The sequence below is a fragment of the Petaurus breviceps genome, unplaced genomic scaffold (genome assembly GCF_028583685.1).
Source record: "Petaurus breviceps papuanus isolate PSGF00001 unplaced genomic scaffold, PetGlider_PUasm1.0 140, whole genome shotgun sequence".
NCBI classification, from domain to species: domain Eukaryota; kingdom Metazoa; phylum Chordata; class Mammalia; order Diprotodontia; family Petauridae; genus Petaurus; species Petaurus breviceps.
In genome coordinates this window covers 52,557,257-52,575,671 of record NW_027185698.1, presented here as the reverse complement: position 1 = coordinate 52,575,671, position 18,415 = coordinate 52,557,257, and the positions used below count along the sequence as shown (strand labels likewise).

At 45.3% G+C, this 18,415-nt stretch overlaps 1 protein-coding gene across 3 annotated transcripts in view; it reads right to left on the bottom strand.

Moving 5' to 3' along the window:
* Nucleotides 1-10: 10 nt before the first annotated feature.
* The window catches only part of PTPN5 (protein tyrosine phosphatase non-receptor type 5), a 123,005-nt gene continuing 104,600 nt past the window's right edge, over nucleotides 11-18,415 (bottom strand). For all 3 annotated transcript variants that reach the window (XM_069072950.1, XM_069072943.1, XM_069072957.1), the window contains 6 exons: nucleotides 5,510-5,589; nucleotides 4,472-4,609; nucleotides 4,248-4,358; nucleotides 2,359-2,519; nucleotides 2,133-2,246; nucleotides 11-1,518 (listed from right to left, as the gene is read on the bottom strand). In XM_069072950.1, the coding sequence (XP_068929051.1) occupies nucleotides 1,425-1,518; nucleotides 2,133-2,246; nucleotides 2,359-2,519; nucleotides 4,248-4,358; nucleotides 4,472-4,609; nucleotides 5,510-5,589 (698 nt within the window). In that variant the 3' untranslated portion in view covers nucleotides 11-1,424. The remainder of the gene's footprint in view (nucleotides 1,519-2,132; nucleotides 2,247-2,358; nucleotides 2,520-4,247; nucleotides 4,359-4,471; nucleotides 4,610-5,509; nucleotides 5,590-18,415) is intronic.

Sequence of the window (18,415 nt, the reverse complement as noted above, 5' to 3'; positions counted from 1 at the left end):
GCAAGGCCGATTTTGCTCAAAATGCCGTGTTTATTGCTCTATTCGGTGACCACGAGCAGAGTTATAAAAAGACGCCTCTGTCTGCCATAGAGTAAATACTTAAAGTCAGCTATAAAACCACATGGCTCCAGGATAACACATATTGCCAAAATCATGCACACCCCGCCGATGCATTCTCTACACTCACGGACATGGAACATACCCACAGATACACGATTTGGGAAGAATTTCCCCACAGTGACACAGAAAACTACTCTGCACAGAACTGTGGCCAGTCTTCCCCACTATGCCCCAGGGGCATCAGTTCTTCCTGGGGGAGTCCTTGTGCCCCAAAACACCGCCCCTCCCTTCCTCTCATTCTTCCCTCTCCTCCTGGAGATGGGGCTGCCTAGTAAGAAGTGCCCCTTCTCTGGGTGTGGGGGAATAAATGAAAATGTGTGATTGTTCTTCCGCAGAGGCAGCCTGGGGGTGAGGGGTGGTGGGGAAGGGAAGCCTTAGGAGGTGGGTGAGTAGGGAGCAACTTATTACTGGGGAAGGGGGAACCTCAGGTTGGGAATGGGAGAAGGGGGCAATTTATGGATGGGGGAAGGGAATGTTTAAGACTAACGTAGGGGTGTTGGTTATACCGGGATTGGCAAAAAGGACAGCCTCAGGTTGGGGGTGGGAAAAGGGAGGAGTGGGCTGGGCAGCTCGAGGCTGGGGGTGGGTGATGGATGAAGTGTAAGGCTGGCGTTGGGCACTGGTGGGGAAAGCCAGCCTAGCTTTAGGGGAGGGGAGGAGGGGGTAACCTGTGATTGGAGGGAAAGCCTAAGGCTGGGAGGGGGCCGCCTAAGGCTGGGGATAGGAGGAGCAGGCAGAAGATCTAGTCAGGGGACAGAGTCTGGCCCCATCCCTTCTCTTCCAGACTCTTTAGGCCCCCCTGAATTCACTCCTTACCTGGCTCCCATTTGTAAGCCGGGTTCCAAGGCTCCCCCTCCCTCCCCGGAATGAGCTGCTCCCCAGAGTGGGCTCCTAGCCCAGGCAGAGGAGACACAGTGTCCGGTTAAAACATCAGAAACAGATGGATAGACAGTGGGATACACGGAGCCCAGCACATACAGTATTTGGATCAAGTTAAAAAATGGGACTGGGGGGGAGGGGTAAGCTGGGTAAGCCAGAGCTAGGGCAGGGCTCAGCAGGGGGTGGGAGTGGGGGCTGGGCTGAACGCCTTACTGCGCCTGGCCCCAGGACCCCCGGTTCTGGTATTTACAGTAGAGAGAGCTGCAGTTGGAGGGGGTTCTCACGGCTGGTGCAGACAGAGCAGATGAAGCCAATAACAAAAGAAAGCTGAAGGAGTTGCTTAGGATGTGCCTGGGCCCTGGCTGGACTCTCCCCAGGCTAGGCAGGTCTCAGGCCAGGGCTGTGCTTTCTAGCCCGAGGAGTGGTCACTCCTTGGCTTGGGAAGAAAGCTGCTTCTCATACAGGCTCATGACGTGGTGCACAAACTGGTACTGTTCACAGGTCTGGATCATCCCGCCCCTGGCAGAACAGAAGAGGGCAGGGTGGGAGAGTCAAAGGGGCAGAGTCCAGAAAGGCAAAGGAAAAGGGGGTGTGGGAGGCAAGGAGAGGGGAGCAGAGGCACAGGTGGCTCCCCCAGGGGGTGATGGTTACTGAGCAGACCCATATCGGTACCCACTGGGCTCCAGCTGGATTCAGGACTGTGGGGGACAGGAGAGGGGCTTTAACTGCCCAGGGGATAAAAGGGGCACCAGTGTTCTGTCTCCACTAGGGGAAGCTAGTCTTTTTCTCCATTTAGTTTGCCTGGCCATGAGCAGTGGGTGCCTGTGGCACCAAGGGCTGTTCCTGGAAGGAATGACCAGAAGGAAGGAAGCTTCCTTGGGCTCTAAGGCAATCACAAGTTATACTCTTCCTTTCTGCAGGAAGCTCTTGGAAGGCAGAGTTGTTTTTGTCTTTCTCTCCCTGGCACCTAGCCTAATGGTCAGTCCAGAGTTGATTTCCACTGCTCCAAAGGGTGCTTATCCCTCAGACACCATCTCAACCCCTCCCCCTCTGGTCTCAGGCTTTGCCTCAGTAAGAGCTGGCAAGGTCAGACTTGCTGGACTCCCTTCCCCGTCCACATTTCCTGCACTGACCTGTCCTGCCGGAGCTGACAGGTTGTCTTCAGGATGTCCACCACGCCCTCTCTTTGCAGCTGCTTGCAGCAGATGCTGGTGGCAATGAAGCAGCCAGTCCTCCCGATGCCAGCACTGGGGGCAGAGAGAGGCCTCTGAGTGACAGGCAGAACCCAATGGGGTAGGGTGGCAGAAGGTCAGGCTGGGGAGAAGCGGGGTGGGGACACCCCACTGCCGAGGGACCTACCTGCAGTGAACTACAATCGGAGCACAGCTCTGTCCCTCCCAGCCAGCTGCTTCCTCCACCTCCAGGACTAGCTGCAACAGTGGTGGGGCCCGATCAGGGGTCTTCTGGTCTGGCCATGAAGTGAACCAGTAATGCCTCAGGCTGCGCTCCTCAGCCCCACTCTGCAAGAGGGTCAGACACTGGGGAGTGAGACCCCCGACTTGATTTCTGTCCCTCCACTTACCTAAGTCCCTAACATGAAGACAGGTGGGAAGTCCTTCTCTGAACCTTCTCCCACTCTTTATCTTTCCTCTCCCCAGGGTGAGCATGAGGCTGTACATAACCAGCCCTGTCTGTCCTCTCTGGGTAGGGGCAGACTCTACTCAGTCTCCCAGTTCAGCCAGATTCTCTGGGCACCATGCCCTACTGTGCTAACTCCATGGTTAGGGAACTTCTCTGTAGGTTCAATGGGTGTCCTAGGCAAAGGCTGTCAGCACCCACCTAACCTGTGCCTCACTCAAGGAAGTGAGTGGACCCCTTAGGCCCCAAGGAAGCCTCAAAAGAGTAGAGAGTTAGTGTTAGTGGGGAGAGGTCCCAGACTGATTTCTTGTCCTTGGACTTTGTAGATTCTGATGTTGATGGATATCTCAGGCTATCCTGGACAGAGTGAAGCCCACCCCAAATGGGGACCTTGTTGATCATTTGTCCAGTGATACAGAACTCAAATAGATATGGGGGTCACTAATCCATGCCTAAGCGACCCACACATTGACTTAGGCTTAAAATGTAACATTATCTATGTTTTAATGTATTTTTATTTTCTTTTGTTAAATATTTTCCAATGGCACTTTAATCTGGCTTGGCCACATTGGGGAGGGTTTGATATTTCCAATTTGGTTCAGTCACCTTACAGAAAAGAAAATCAAGGCTTAAGGAGCTTAAATAAATAGCTAAAAGGCACACAGATGGTGATTAATAGATCTGGAATTAGAACCCAGGTTCTTTGACTCTAAATTCCATGATCTTTCTACCACATCACAATAACTTCCCTCTGATTCTGCCTGCCCAGGCTCCACAAGTTTGGGAGGTCCCTGCCTTCACCACACTGCCTTTTCTTTGTTTTTAAAAAATGGAAGATACTTCCTGATTCCCCTTTGTGTTAAGAAAGCTGGAAGGGGGAGGATTTGGAACAGCACAAACACTGATGTGCCCCTCCCACTCCAGCTTTCTTTGGGGCCATCTTATCAATGATATCTGGGTACAGGTTACTGGAGTCTCCCTCTTTGGTCTGCCTTTCTCCTTGGATTCCAAATGCCCCGTGTATGCAATGAAAGAGAGGCCACAGTAAAGGGGTAACAAGAAGAGACTAGAAGTTGGGAGACCCGAATTCCAGTCCCAGCTGGCCAGTAACTCACTTTCTGACCACAGGCAAGTCCTATCACTTCCTCAGCTGTAAAATAGAGATACTGATCTTTTGCGTTACCTAACTCAGAGGCACTTTTGTTCTGTTCATTAGCTAAGATAATGTTTTATCTTTATCTTTAAGATAAAGCCCATAATGAATGGGAGGTGAGCGCCAACACGGAAGTATTCAAATGACCCGTTCAGATGTGATAGGAACAGGCATTCCTGCTATGGAGGAAGGGAGTAAAAAGCGCCGCCCCTGCTTGGCAGAGTATCTTGGAACCTCTTCCCTAGAGCTCCTGGATGGTCCCGGGAGTCCCACATAGGGGGTCTTCCCTGCCCCCCCCTCCAAACCCCACCTTTCCCAAGAAATGGCTCTTGGGGCTCTATTCTAAATCACTGTGGGTTAGACAGATGCTGCCCACTCTCTGCTCCCTCTGGCTGGTCTGTCTTTTCTTGGTCACCACCGAGTTTGGCTCCCTGTACCCCCCAGCTCCAGGTCTCACCTTCAGCGTAATATGACGAAGCCGGTAGTCATCAGCCTGAATGACCTGCTTCACTGTGATCTCGACCCCGTCACACACAACCTGCTCCTCTGGCCAGTACTCTGTGCATTTCTGTGGGCATACGGGGTACACTTAATGGAACAGCTCCTCAGTTATGCCCACCCTAGCCCAACCCTTTTCTGACCACCCCCTCCACCCTATCACAGAGATCCTTCTGCTTCTACCTCATTCATTTCTTCGATGTTGGTGATCATCACAATAATGGGGGCATGCTCCTGCCACACCATCCTCCAGAAGTCACTCACGGTGTTGACGATGGGTCCCTGAGTGGCGATGTACACCTTCTCCTCTCCTCCATAGCCCTGACAGCCACAGGTAGGGAGAGGCAAAGGGAGGCACATCATCATCACACAGGCCCTCTTTCTACTCTTATGCTTCATTAACCGACATATCTCAGGCAAGACAGAGCAGTAATTAAAAAAGGCTAACAAAGTGTTGCTTAGTACAAGTCCTTAAGAGATCTCCTTCAATTTTAGAGAAAAATGTTTCATAATTAGCATTTGAATAATTTTTTTGGATAGATGCCTTGAAATTGAAGTTTCCCCAGAAATCTTGTTAACGTTTTCTAGTCATTTAGTAAATTCTTTTCTATAAGAAGCAAAAAAGAAAAATAGAAATTCCAGAAATCTTGTTCAACGGTTTCAGTTACATCCAACTCTTTGTGGTCTCATTTGGGGTTTTCTTGGCAAAGATACTGGGGTGTTTGTCATTTCCTTTTCTAGTTCATTTTCCAGATGAAGAAACTGAAGCAAACAGTGAAGGGTTAAGTGACTTCCCAGGGTCACACATCTAGTAAGTATCTGAGGTCAGATTTAACCATCCCACCAAGCTGCCCCAGAATTGTACGCTCCTGTAAATATAATTATACAGTCTAGGTGAATCAAATTCAAATAACTAAGTTTGACTGCAGTGGTCAGGCCTGCTTCTCTCCCTCAGCCTCCAAGGCTCCTTCCATCAGCACATTATCCCAGTTCTAGGGATACTCCAGTTTTAGGGACCCCCAGGCCTCCATTTCTCTGCCCTGAAGCAGGTATGAGTTAATAATCTAGTCCTTTGGAGCCATTTTGAATTTCTCTTTCTTGTCACCGACTAAGGAAAGATAGTGGGATTTACCTTTCCCATGGATGGTATACTGGGTGGGATGGAGCAGTCTGGGGCAAGGGTATCTTTGACAAGAGGCTATAGGGGCAGGGGATACTCACCCTTATATAGTTGGCATTGATGTATGAGTTTAGGGGGTCATCTTGGTCTGTCGAGGTAAGGCATACCCTGCTGTGGGGATCTAGGAAAGAAAGAGATGAAGTCATTGGCTCATTTCTTCCTCTGCAGGGTTTGCAGGTTATACCCCCTACCACAAAGGGTGACCCTAACCACTCAGGTGCCCTCTTCTTAGAACAGGAACACCTGAACCTTAGCATTTAATGACAGGAGGACAGCCTTGCCTGCTGAAGAGGAGACAAATGTTCTACAAAAGTCCCTTGAGATCCTGGGGTCATTGAAACAACTCAGAGGTGCAGGGTGGTGGGAATGGAGAACATGCATTAATGGGGAAGGGGAGAGATTTCAAATGATGAATGAGTTGAACTTAAAGTTTATTGATACTTTTCCATTTTACCTTTCTATCCCAGTACTAACCTTGTCTGCTTTCAATCTCTGCTTCTGTGCTAGGATCCCATGTATACCTCAGTCCCTTGGATTTGGATACTTCAGAAAACTCCAATTCTTACTCTTGGTGGCCTTTGGCTTTTGCTTTCTTGTGTCTTGATCTGACTCTCAAGAGGTGACTGCAATTCAGCTTTTATGATTGTCCTAATCACTGACCCAGTTAGCCCTCTCTACCTCTGTTAGGGTGAGATAATATTATCTAACTCCTTAAACAAACTGTTATGGTGGACAATGTTGGAAACAATGCCTGCCTGTGCAACTTCCTTCGAGGACTCCAGAAGGGGCAAGAAACCATGGAAGACTATGCCTATTCATTCCAGACCCAAAGTCAGAAGTTGGTGGGTCAGTTTTTGGCACACTTTGCCATTCCTATCCAAAATGAATGAGCCTGGATGAGAGAGCCATCAACCTGTCTGCACTTATCCAACAATGTGTGAACACTGAATTTTGTTTTAATGGCTGAAGTTATTTCCCTCTAACACCAGATTTGTAACTAATAAGGAACAAGTGATACTTTGCCTCAAGGTAATAATAAATTGGAAGGGGTGTGTTTTCTTTTCACCACAACCACCAACCAGTGACTTCTAGAATCTTGTGGTAAAATCACCCTTACCAGCCTCCCAAAATTCTGTCCCTGTGGTGGCCACAAGAGTGTTCTCCTCCATCCCTCAAAGGAGAAAAGGATCCCTCCCTCTCCCTTTCTTGAAGTTACAAATCCATGGTTGTGATAGTAATGGCAATTAAAGATTCCCCTGTATTGGCTTGGTTTTCAAACTGATTGTGTTAAAACCCAGAGTTTGTTAATCCCACCTGTGGGATGGGCTTGTTGATGTGAAAAGAAAGTCCTGAACTGGGAGGAGCTGGTGATGTAGATTTGGAGAGACACTAGAGAGAGGCGGAAGATCTTTTTGGAAGCAGCACCTCGTGGAGAGAGAGAGACTAAGAGAATTGCTGGTGGCCGCTTTGAATTGCCCTGGACTTTTGAGACCTGCCCCCTGAGCTGCCAAGGGCTGAGGAGACATGGCTGTTTTGCTGGTACTTTGTCTGTCTGTTTTGATGTTGTTTTGCCAGATTTGTCCACTGGTGAAAGACAGTCCTTTTGTTGAAGAAGTCCTGGAACCTGGCTGTTCGCTAAGAAGCCCTGAGACTGTCCTGCAGACAGAGAGTGAATACTGTCCACTGGTGAGGGACAGCGCTGTTGTTGCAGGGGTCTGGAGACTGTCCTGCAGACAGAATGAATACTGTCCACTGGTGAAGGACAGTGCTGTTGTTGCAGGGGTCTGGGAGCCTTTCTGTTGGTTCAGAAGCCCTGAAGAAGGATTTTCTTGTTGTATGTTTACAGAAATCCTGGGAGAGGGCTTTGCTAATGTGTTCAGGGGTTCTAGGACTGTTCTACAGACAGAGGATAAATTCATGAAGGGACTGGCAATGTATCTTGTGGCTTTGCTAAGCCTTGTCTCCCCAGGAACTAAGATTGCTGAGAACTTGCCTCGTGTCAAGATGAAGAAAAGACCTCCATTTGGGTATTAAGTGCTGTGTTTAAACTTGATGTAACTCTGGGGTAGATTCAATTGTGATCCAGGGGTGGGGAACTTTTGACCTTATGTTTGGAAACTAATCTCCATTTGAGAAGAGGGGCTTTGTGGTGGACTTAATTAAGGTGTAGCCTAGGGGTGGAGAAGTATTTAGAACAGAGACTTTGTAATTGATTGAATGATTGGAAGGTCCTGGGGTGGGGTAGTACTTGGAGATTATTTAATCACACTTAGTAAATGCTGTATTTGGAATGATGTCATGTTTTGATCTTCTCTGTTCTTGGTTTGTCACTGAATAAAATGGAGAGCACCTATGCTGGTATTCTGAACCTTGGGAAGTTGCCTTTCTTTTGGCATTACATTACAATGGTACAACTCTACTTTGAGCCAATGTATCACCAAATCTTTCCTTTCCATTCACCTCCCCAATCAGATACTCCATAGTATGGTCATGGACCCCACACTCTGGACTTTTCTGTCATCTTTCTGTTCCATGTAATCAGAATCGTGTCACTGTACCCTAACCCTTTGCCATTTCTGGGTCAACCAATTTGTTCCAGGAGCAGATATAGCTAGTTACAGTTCTACCTAGAACTCACCCAAACCACCTCTGGGGAATCTCTTGAATGATGGGAGGAACTGTGCAAATTGGGGAATATTGTCAGGCTTGCCCGTATTATTCAAGCATGGCATTTCACTCAGGCAGGAAGTCATCTATACTAAACTGCCAGTGACTGTAGGGAAGGAGGTGGTGAGGTGGTGAAAGTCCCTTTGTTCCCCAGGTCAACCAATCTGTACATCTTGTCCTATGGTCCACCCATTCTTGGCCTTCAGGATTAAGCTGCCCAAATCCCTGCAAATCTTGGGTCTTGGTAACAGCGGATTAATGAGCTTCTTAGAATATTATGGATCTGGTCCCAGTCCACAGAAAGCAGGCATCCCAGGAATAGCACAACACCCTAATGACAGCTGATATAGCCAGTGAGCATCCCTTTCATTCTACCAGTGACCGAGAAGACCAAGCCCTATTGAACGTAGGGAAACAGTGCAAGGTATTCACCTGAATATATTCTGATTTTTTTTTTTCACTAGTAACGCCAAGGATTGGTTGGCTGTCCTGGCAAATCTAACATCACAGAACCTGTGAAAGGTCACTTTCTACTTTTCTACTTCTTAATATATTCTCCAGAACAGATGTATACCGCATCTAGCCATAGCACTGAATTAGACCCTGAGTAAGAGTTTTCTTCCTGGGACTAGTTTAGTACAGTGGGGCCAGAGAAGTCACACCTGTACAGGCCACATGATAACATAAGCCATTTCCATCTAAGAAGCCCCAATCCTGTCCTGATCTGCTTACTGACCAGGACAAAGACTGAGCCCCTAAGGGAGTTCTTGGAGAAAAACTGAAAGAGGGGTTTGTCTGGTCCTTCATCTCTCTGACCTGAGTCCTATTAGTATTTTCCCAAGAGAAATGTGGTGAAAGATGGCTGCTGTGACAATACATTATCATCTAGGACAGATTGCCAAGGCACTCAACAAAATGGGATCTCTGGTGAACCTACAACCTGCTCTGGGTACTGAAGGGTGATGAAAAGGTCTTCCAGATCCAGGATGGCTTATATGAATACCAGGTGAAGTTGTTTGGTTTGTATAAGGCCCCTGTGGCATTTCAGAGAGCTACAGATTTGATATTGCATAACTGGGCCAAAGAATTGTGGGTTACCTTGGTGATGTCCTCATGGACCTTGCTCAATATACCAAACTAGTTTTAGACTTATTTCAGTGTTAATGCCACCACTGGTAATTTGCCTAATCAGAGAAATGTTAATTTAGGGAGGAAGGTTAAATTCCTTGGGTACATAATAGGCTGACAAGGTGGAAGATATAGTCTAGTAGGGGGCCTTTGACTCCATGAAAGACCAAGACCAGTTCCTTAGCTTTACTGACCACTACCATCATTTTATCCCCATATTTTCCACTCTGATGGCACCTCTTAGCAATCTGCTAAAGTACCCCCAGGTTTCTGGGCATGTAACATACACCTACAGACCTGAAGGCCTACTTTACCTATCTTGATATTGCTGGGTCTCCAGAAATAGCCCATTGTAGAGAAGGATGTATAGAGTGTCACTATGGAGGCTGTCTCTTCATAGACAACACTTTCTGCTTCAGCAGAAAGAGCTATTTATTATATAGTAAAAGCTAAACCAGGAGCTTTGAGGTACAATCTTGAGTGGAGAAAGGTTCTCCATCACCATCCACACCAACTATAAGAACCAAGGGTACCTTCAAACTACCCAGATACTCAATCCATTACCATCTACACCAACTATAAGAACCAAGCATACCTTCAAACTACCCAGATACTCAATCAACAGAAGGTCTGTTGGGTACTACTTTTTTTTTTTGCCTTTTGGAGGGCAATTGGGGTTAAGTAACTTGCCCAAGGTTACACGGATAGTTTTTTTTCTTTTGTGTGTGTGTGTGTGTTAAGTGTCTGAGGCTGGAACCGAACTCAGGTCCTCCTGACTCCAGGGCTGGCACTTGTACTCACTGCATCACCTAGCCACCCTGGGTACTACTTTTCTTTTCTTTTTTTTTTTTTTTAAAGCAATCAGGGTTAAGTAACTTGCTCAAAGTTACACGTCCAGTTATTTCTGGGTGTGATGCTAAGTATCTGAACCTGGATTCGATCCCAGGTCATCCCGACTCTGGGGCCAGTGGTCTTACTCACTGTGCCACCTGGCTGCCCCTGGGTACTGCTTTTCAAATGGGTCAAAGTTACTGTCACATATTTCCAGATATTGAAGTCTACCAGTGAATGTGCTGGTATGAAAGCCCAAATTTGGGCACCCAATGCATCAGTCATTCTGGTAGAGATGATAAACATCATCATGAAGGACTCAGATCAATTTCTTCCCCCTTTCCTATCCATACTTTGTCCAACATCATTAATTGTGGATGGGCAGTAAGAATTCATTGTCCAAGAGATTCTAGACTTATGGAGGTAATGGCTGCCTCCAGTATTGAGGGGCCTGGCAGGGTCACCTCCTATCCAAGGAGAGTACATGAGAGCTGGTATATATTCTACATGTGCCTTCTGTGAATGCTATTCCACCAAGCCAACCTTCCAGATCTGAGGTGGTGTTTATGGTGTTTGGTTCCAATGCTCCTCTGACATTGTAGGGTGAGGTAGGGCCTTATCCTCTACATGATAAAAAAGCATAACTTCAAGGGCCCAGAATCATACACACAGTAGGATGACTGACATTTATGCACTTATCCTCTGATGTGGGACTGATCTTCTTGGCTTAAAAATCTCTGCTCCTATATTCAGCTACTGCTTTCGTCTCAGTCCCTTACATTTGGTGCCTCAGAGGAACCCTGGCCTGGTCTTTGGTTTATACTTACAGGGATCCTAAGTCAACTTTACTCATCTTTCCCCAGCTAAAGATGATGACAATACTGCTGCCATGAATATCTTCCATTTATATGATACACTATCTCCTTTGGTCCTCATGATAGCTCTTTGAGGCAGATGCTATTATTATCCCAATTTTATAGATGAAGAAATAGGCTTGGGTGAGTCAGGTGTATTATCCTGGATCACATAGCTAGGAAGTATCTAAGATGGAAGCTGAACTTCTGGACTCCAAATTCGGGATTCCACCCACTACACCATGCAATCTGCAGCTCCAACAATTTCTTTAATCATGTTAGCCCTACAGGGGATATACTACATCCTATTGCTACACCCTACAGGGGATATAATGAGACAGCTTCTATCTGATGCACTGTGGGCAATCTTGTCTCTCCTAATCCCTACTCTGCTACCCATTCCCCCCTCTGCTCTGCATCAAGGGGCCCCAAGATGGGAGAAAGGCAAAGACCACAGGGCCTCTGACTATCCAATCCCCCCATCCCCTAGTTTCATTCTCCTCTCTGGATACTATTCCTGTCAGGTTTTGAGAGTTCACAGAGCACCTTGGTTCAGAGGGGGAGGGTTAACAGTGGGGAAGGAAGCCTTCTAGCCTTGAACAATTGTCCACAGTCAAGTGAACAAATACATACTAAATGTTTACTTTGTGCCAGGCAATGTGCTAAATTCTAGGGATGCAAAGAAAGGTAAATATGTAGTCTCTGCCTGTCCATCTTAGAGAAGCAAGATATCCCAATATATAAAATATATTTTTAAAAGCCCAGGTTGAACACTGTTATTCACTGTACCTATTTTTTGCTTTAGAATCTAGAGACTGATCTGAGAGTTTAAGAGTTAAAATTCAGGCCTTGAATAAACATTGGCACCTTGGTTTTTTGTATGAGGTCATGATCCCTTGTACAAAAGAGACTTCTTCAAATGTCTAACGAAGGCCATGAAGAGCAGATTCCTATCTCAGCCTTGGGGTGAGTCAGCTTCTCTTTTCTCTCATTTCTCTCTTTCTTTTATCTCATCAACCAATTACAATGCTCTAAGATTCTAAACCGTGGATATGGAAATGAAGGCAACATCATCGTGCCTTGCCAACCAATTGCCATCACAGAGCCTCTGAAACGTGAGAAAACATCTCTAGTCCCCTTCAGAGATGGGGCCTTTCTTGTTCAAAAGGGGAAAGCTGGAACTGAAGCTGTAAACTGAAAATAAATACATTTTTAAAAAATTGGGATTTTTTAAAAGTACTCTTCTTGGAGAGGAGATGGTCCTGGCCAGTCTTCTCAGTACTGGAGGCAGCCATCACCTCCATAAGTCTAGAATCTCTTGGACAATTAATTCTTACTGCCCATTTACAATTAATGATGTTGGACAAAGTATGGATAAGAAAGGGGAAAGAAACTGAGGCGAGTCCTTTATGACAAAATTTATCATCTCTACCCAGGATGACTGACCCATTGGGTGCCCAAAGAAATAGGGGAAGCCATGTTTTACAGAGCTGCCCCACTATCACCCCAATGTGGATGCTGACTTGGGGGATCTCAAGAGTCTCCTTTAATCAATCTCATCTGGAAACAAAAATCTTGTGTAATTTCCTTTAGTATGTGTTCATTTGGAGAGGCTTTTGTCACTGAATATAGGGACTACATTAGGTACAAGAAAGTGATAAAGTCCATGTTTTATTTTACAACTCTGAGAACCCACAGAAATAACCCTAATCCAAATGCTGTAGTTAGTAGCTGTAATTTCTATGGCCAGGATAAGCCCCTGTGTAGAATGAAAGGATGAATTTCTGGGATCATAGGAATTTAGATTTGTTGCTAAAAGAGGCCTTAGAGATCATTCAGTTCAGCCACTTCCTTTTACAAATGAGGAAAATGAGATCCAGGAAGACTACACAGGGCCACATAGCCAGTAAGTAACAAAGGCAGAATTCAAACCCAGTCCCTCTGACTCCAAATCTAGGGCTTTTCCGTTTTTTCAAGGAAGGTCCTCTAACAACACAGTGGTTAGAGGAGCCAAATTCAGATCCAAATAACTGATGCTTGCTACTTTACGTGACTTTGGACAAGTCACTTAACTACTATGGACCTCAGTTTTCTCATCTGTAAAATAAGGGGAAGGAGTAGATGAGAAGGCCTCTACATCCCTTCTTGTTCTAACTATGTCAATATATGAAGGATCTATATTTAAACAATATTTTTCCTACCCTCATGCACACACACATGGAATGTATACACAGATTATACTCAGAGGAATTATGCAGATACAAAAATGTACAAGTACATCCACATGTGCAATAAATACATGACATATACACATGATTCACTTGTATATGCACATGTGCACACACACATAAATACAAGTGTATCATGAGGGGCAGAGTAGATAGAAGCTCTGGTCCTGGAAGACCTGAGTTCAAATCCAGCCTCAGACTGTAGTAATTACAGGCCCCTTGATGTGTTACTATCTGCCTCGATTTCCCTAAGTGTAAAATGGGGAGATGAAAAAGGGGATGTGGGGAAATTAAAGATATACATTTAAACAATAATTTTCCCAGTCTCATGTAGTGTGTACGTACACACGCACACAGAATATTTACACAGATTGTACACACCCACATTATATAAACACACAAAATATATACAAATGTATCCACATGCACAATAAAGCAAACACTACAGCACATAACATGCATAGCATTCACCCATATCTTTTTTATATATGTATATATATAATATATATAACCCACATGGTATAAACACATTATACATACACATATATACATACATGTAGATAGATAGATAGATAGATAGATAGATAGATAGATAGATAGATAGATAGATAGATAGACATAGTAGGTAGAATGCTAGACCTACAATCAGAAAGACCTTCATTCAAATTCTCAGACACTTACTAGCTGTGTGACCCCGGGCAAGTCACTTAACCTCTATGTGACTTGGTTTCCCCAACTGTAAAATAGGGATAATAACAGCACCAACCTCACGGGGTTGTGGTGAGGATCAAGTAAGGGAATAGTTATAAAGTGATTGGAACAGGGTCTGGCACACAGTAAGTTAATAAATGCTTATTTCCTTTCCTTCCCATCCCTTATCCACACAAACTATGGTGATACTGAGTACACACGTAGTATAAACACATAGTACATACATATGATAGGCACACAATGTATATCCATACTATATATGTATATGTACATATACCCTCGTATTGCTTATAAATATATACCCATCTATATATTTGTTGTTGTTCAGTTATTTTACTTGTGTCTGACTCTTCAGGACCCTATTTGGGGTCTTCTTGGCATAGATACTGGAGTGGTTTGCCATTTCCTTTTTCAGTTCATTTTACAGATGAGGAAACTGAGGCAAACAGGGTTAGATGACTTGCCCACAGTCACACTGCTAGTAAGTGTCTGAGGTCAGATTTCAAACTCAGGAAGATGTCTTCCTGCCTCCAGGCCCCACACACTATCCACTGAGCCACCTACCAGCCCCGTTCCATTTTTTGATGCTGAAAACTTCAAGCCCAGATTTGACTTTTTGTAGCTCCTATCCACTGCTCCAAGTCAATCAGAACAAGTTTTATCCCTCTTCCACATCCACATTCCCTTCAAACCCTTGAAGGCAGCGCTTGTTTTCTCCCTAAGTCTTTTCTTCCTTTTCAGACTAAACATCCTCTGTTCTCTTTGGCTCAGATCCCACTGGAAATACACAAATCCCATAGTTGGATCTTTCTGTTACAAAGGGGAATCAGAGCTGGGGATGGGCTAGTGACAGCATGTTCATTCCCAGGTTACGCACTGTAATGGGAACATTGTTTTTATGGTCTTTTCACTGGGACAGGAAATTAATTTTGGCATAGAGAGCTCTCTGTCACAAGAGTGCTTGCTCTGACAGAAGTTTCTCTCCATTCACATGCACACACATACATATACATGCATAAGTGTCCCCAGCTGGGGTATGCTTTGAATAAAGATGATGTGTCTCAACCCTGGCCTTTCCTACCCTAACCATCAATTCCCTGCCAAGCCATCATGTGGTATGTGACTAGTCTCTGAAGGATACACAGGGGCTGGAAGCTCAGAGGGGAGGCAGGACAAAGGATGGGCCACATGGAAATGTCATCGGAGAGCATAAAGAATTGCCATCCTCCTGATTCACAATGAGTCTGGGGCCTGTGGCTGCTGTGACTTATGTCTGTTATAGACAGAACTATAGATAGGAATCATCACATGGGAAGTAGGTACCACAGACGGTGCCCAAGGCAAAGAAAATGAAGCATGTCTGCAGTTAAAGTGATGGGGGACTCAGACACTGTGGGACTTCATGTACAAAACCACTACCAAAGGGGCCACTGTGTGGGCAGGACAAGGAGGGGAAGAAACTCACCCCAGTCTGCCATCTGGTAGCTTCCTTTATAACTAATTATTCTTGCTAATTTGCTAAACTGTATTGTTTCTTCCCTGAGAGAGGATTGTAAATGTTGTCAGCACACCATTTGGTACTCTGGGATAAAGCCCCAGTAGCCATGACCCAGTCATAGCTCTGGTTCTAGGCCCATATTTTCCACCGCAATATGTCCCAAGGGAAAGAGGGGATATCTTACAACTTCCCTTGTGGTCTCAGTGATGGAGTAGAAGAAAAACAAACAAAGAACTTTGATTGAGGGTAGGGGACTTTCTCAGAAAAGAAAAGCAGATCTGGGAAATAAGCAGTTAGTTAAGGAGATGGTTTCTGAAAACAGGATTTGATCATTTTGAAGCAGGAATGATGAACTCTTGCTTAGAGGTGGAGTGCCTTTAAGGAAGGAATCATGGTAAAGAACATTTGGGTGAGGTTCTGCGGAAAAAGAAATAGCAATGTTATGGTGGAGCTGCCCACTCATAGGAAGGAAAAGGATGAAAAGTTTCAAAACCAGATAACAAACTGACCCAGAGTCTTAATACAGAAGTAAGAGGTGAATTCAAATATTCAGAGATCTTTTAGGGTTCTCTCTGTTGAAAGCAAAGTATGTCCCATGTTATTCTTCTGGACAAGACAAAGAAATGTAGGCCAGATGACCAGTAAATACAGAACTGGCTGAATCCATTAGTGGATCAATGTCAGTCTTAAGTGCTGAAGCCATGTACTTTTCAACATTTTTTGTCAGTGACTTGGATGAAGTATGTTGGGTTAAATAAGTAGATGGTATGAAGATTGGAGAAAGTGCTAAAATGTTCTCTGGATAGTAGGATCCAAAAGGGGTCTCTATGGGCTACCAGGGGTGGGGAACCTGTGGACCTTGAGGCCACATATGGCTTTTTAGGTCCTCAAGTGCAGCCCTTCTACTGAATCCAAACTTCATGGAACAAAGGATTGTTCTGTAAAACTTGGACTCAGTCTAAGGGCTGTACCCAAGGACCTAGAAGGCCACATATGGCCTCGAGGCCTGAAGGTTCCCCACCCCTACTAGGCCTAAGGTCAGTCAGTCAATAAGCATTTGTTTAGCACCAGTTTGTTACTAAGTGCTGGGGATACAAAGAAAGACTAAAGAAAGTCCCTGCCTTTGAGATGCTCACAGTCCAAGGCAGAGGAGATAACATGTAAACAACTATGTGCAAAGAAGCTATACACAGACTGACTTGTATAAATGCAAAGTGCCACACAGAGGTTTTTAAAAAACCGCATATGTACAAGATGGAAAATGTATGGCTAGGCAAATTTGAAAAGATCTGGGGTTTTACATGTACTGTAAGCTCAGTATGAATCAGTATTATCTCCAGGTTTCCCTGGCATCCCTCATGCACCAGCTGGAGTCCCAGGTTCTGCAGGAAGCCTTTCTTGATCCCCCTTCATGCTAATGTTCTCCTTTTGTCGATTTTCTCCAGCGTATCTTGTCTGTGCATAGTTGTTTACAGATTCTTTCCTGTTAGATTATGAGCTTCCTGAGAACAAGGGTTGTTTCCACCCCCCCCCATTTTCTTTATATCCTCAGAGGCTGTCACAGCACCTTAGGGCACACAGTAGGTAAATAATAAATGCTCCTTGACTTGGTTTGACAGAATGCAAAATAGTGAACTTGATCTTAGGCTGAATTAAAAGGCAGTATCCAGAATGAGGGAATTGATGGTCATACTGTATGTACTCTGGCCTGGTTCGACCATGTCTGGGTTCAATCCTGAGTGCCATATTTTAGGAAGGACATTAAGAAACTAAAGTGAGTCTACAAGAGGGTGACTGGGATGAGAAGAGGTTGGTAGACCAAGTCCAAGTAGATTGGCTGAAGGGACAGGGGATGTTTAGCTTGGATAAGAAAAGAGAAGGGCATAATATATCTTCAATTATTTGAAGTATTGTCATGGGGAAGTGGGAGCATACTTGGTCCCAGAGAGCAGAACTAGGAGCAACAGAAACTCCAAAAAGGTTAATTTTGGCTCAATCTAAGAAAAAGCTTTCTCACAATTAGAGCTGCCCGAAGTAGCATGGGCATCTCCGGGAAGTGGTGGGTGCTGTTACTACTGGAGGTCTTCAGGGTAAGTCTGAGTGACAGGTAGTCAGGGATGTTGCTGTAGGGATAAGATTCAGTGGGGGTTGTCATAGATGACCTTTCAGACCCCTTCCAGTTCTGAAATCCTCTGATTAATTTATCCTAACCTTAAACAGGGCTCTATTTAAATGAAACCACCTAGAGACACTTGTAACCATAACAACCAGAAGTTGATATTTTAAAAGTTAAAAATAAGTCATGACATCTTACATATTGGTAGAGATGATGACGTACAGTTCTCCCCACCCAAAACTCCCTAAGCCTCCTTCCTCTGCAAACTGGAGATGACTAGTCAAATGTAGATTCACATTAGACAAATTCAAACCCTTCCTGTACCCCACCCCTGGGGGGTGGGGACCTGGCACATGGTATGTTCTCTGACTCCAAATGGAGAACGCTGTCTTCACAGAACTTGCTCAAGGCAGCCCCAAAGCAGAAGGCCTGTTGGCAGAAAATAGTGGAACAAAGAACAGGCAATATGCAAGTCAAGAGTGTCTGGTGCCCGATCGATCAGAGACATCTGAGATAGTCTATGGGATCTAAGGAGAGGCTGGAAGTTGGATTCTAAAGAAGACCTCTGTGTAGCCAACAGCAAGGAGCAACTGCAGTGGGTCACTGGCAGGAACCTTTCAATTAAATTATAAAACACATCTAGACAAGCAGCTGCTGATACATCCCCATAGAAGATGGAAAAGCCTGCTACAAAAATGCGTCCCTCAGGGCCCTGGCAGCAGAATACTGGGGCAGAGAATAGGGCCTTAAGCCACAGCCCATCACAGAAGACCAGGATTTGCATTTCAGCATGCATCCAGGAGAACATGATGGCGACCTACCCAGACCATAATGACTTCGTGTGCCAAGCCAGTGCCCTGGATAACACAATGAGCACAGGTTGATGAGAAGTTGGAAGGATGGGTGAAATGCCT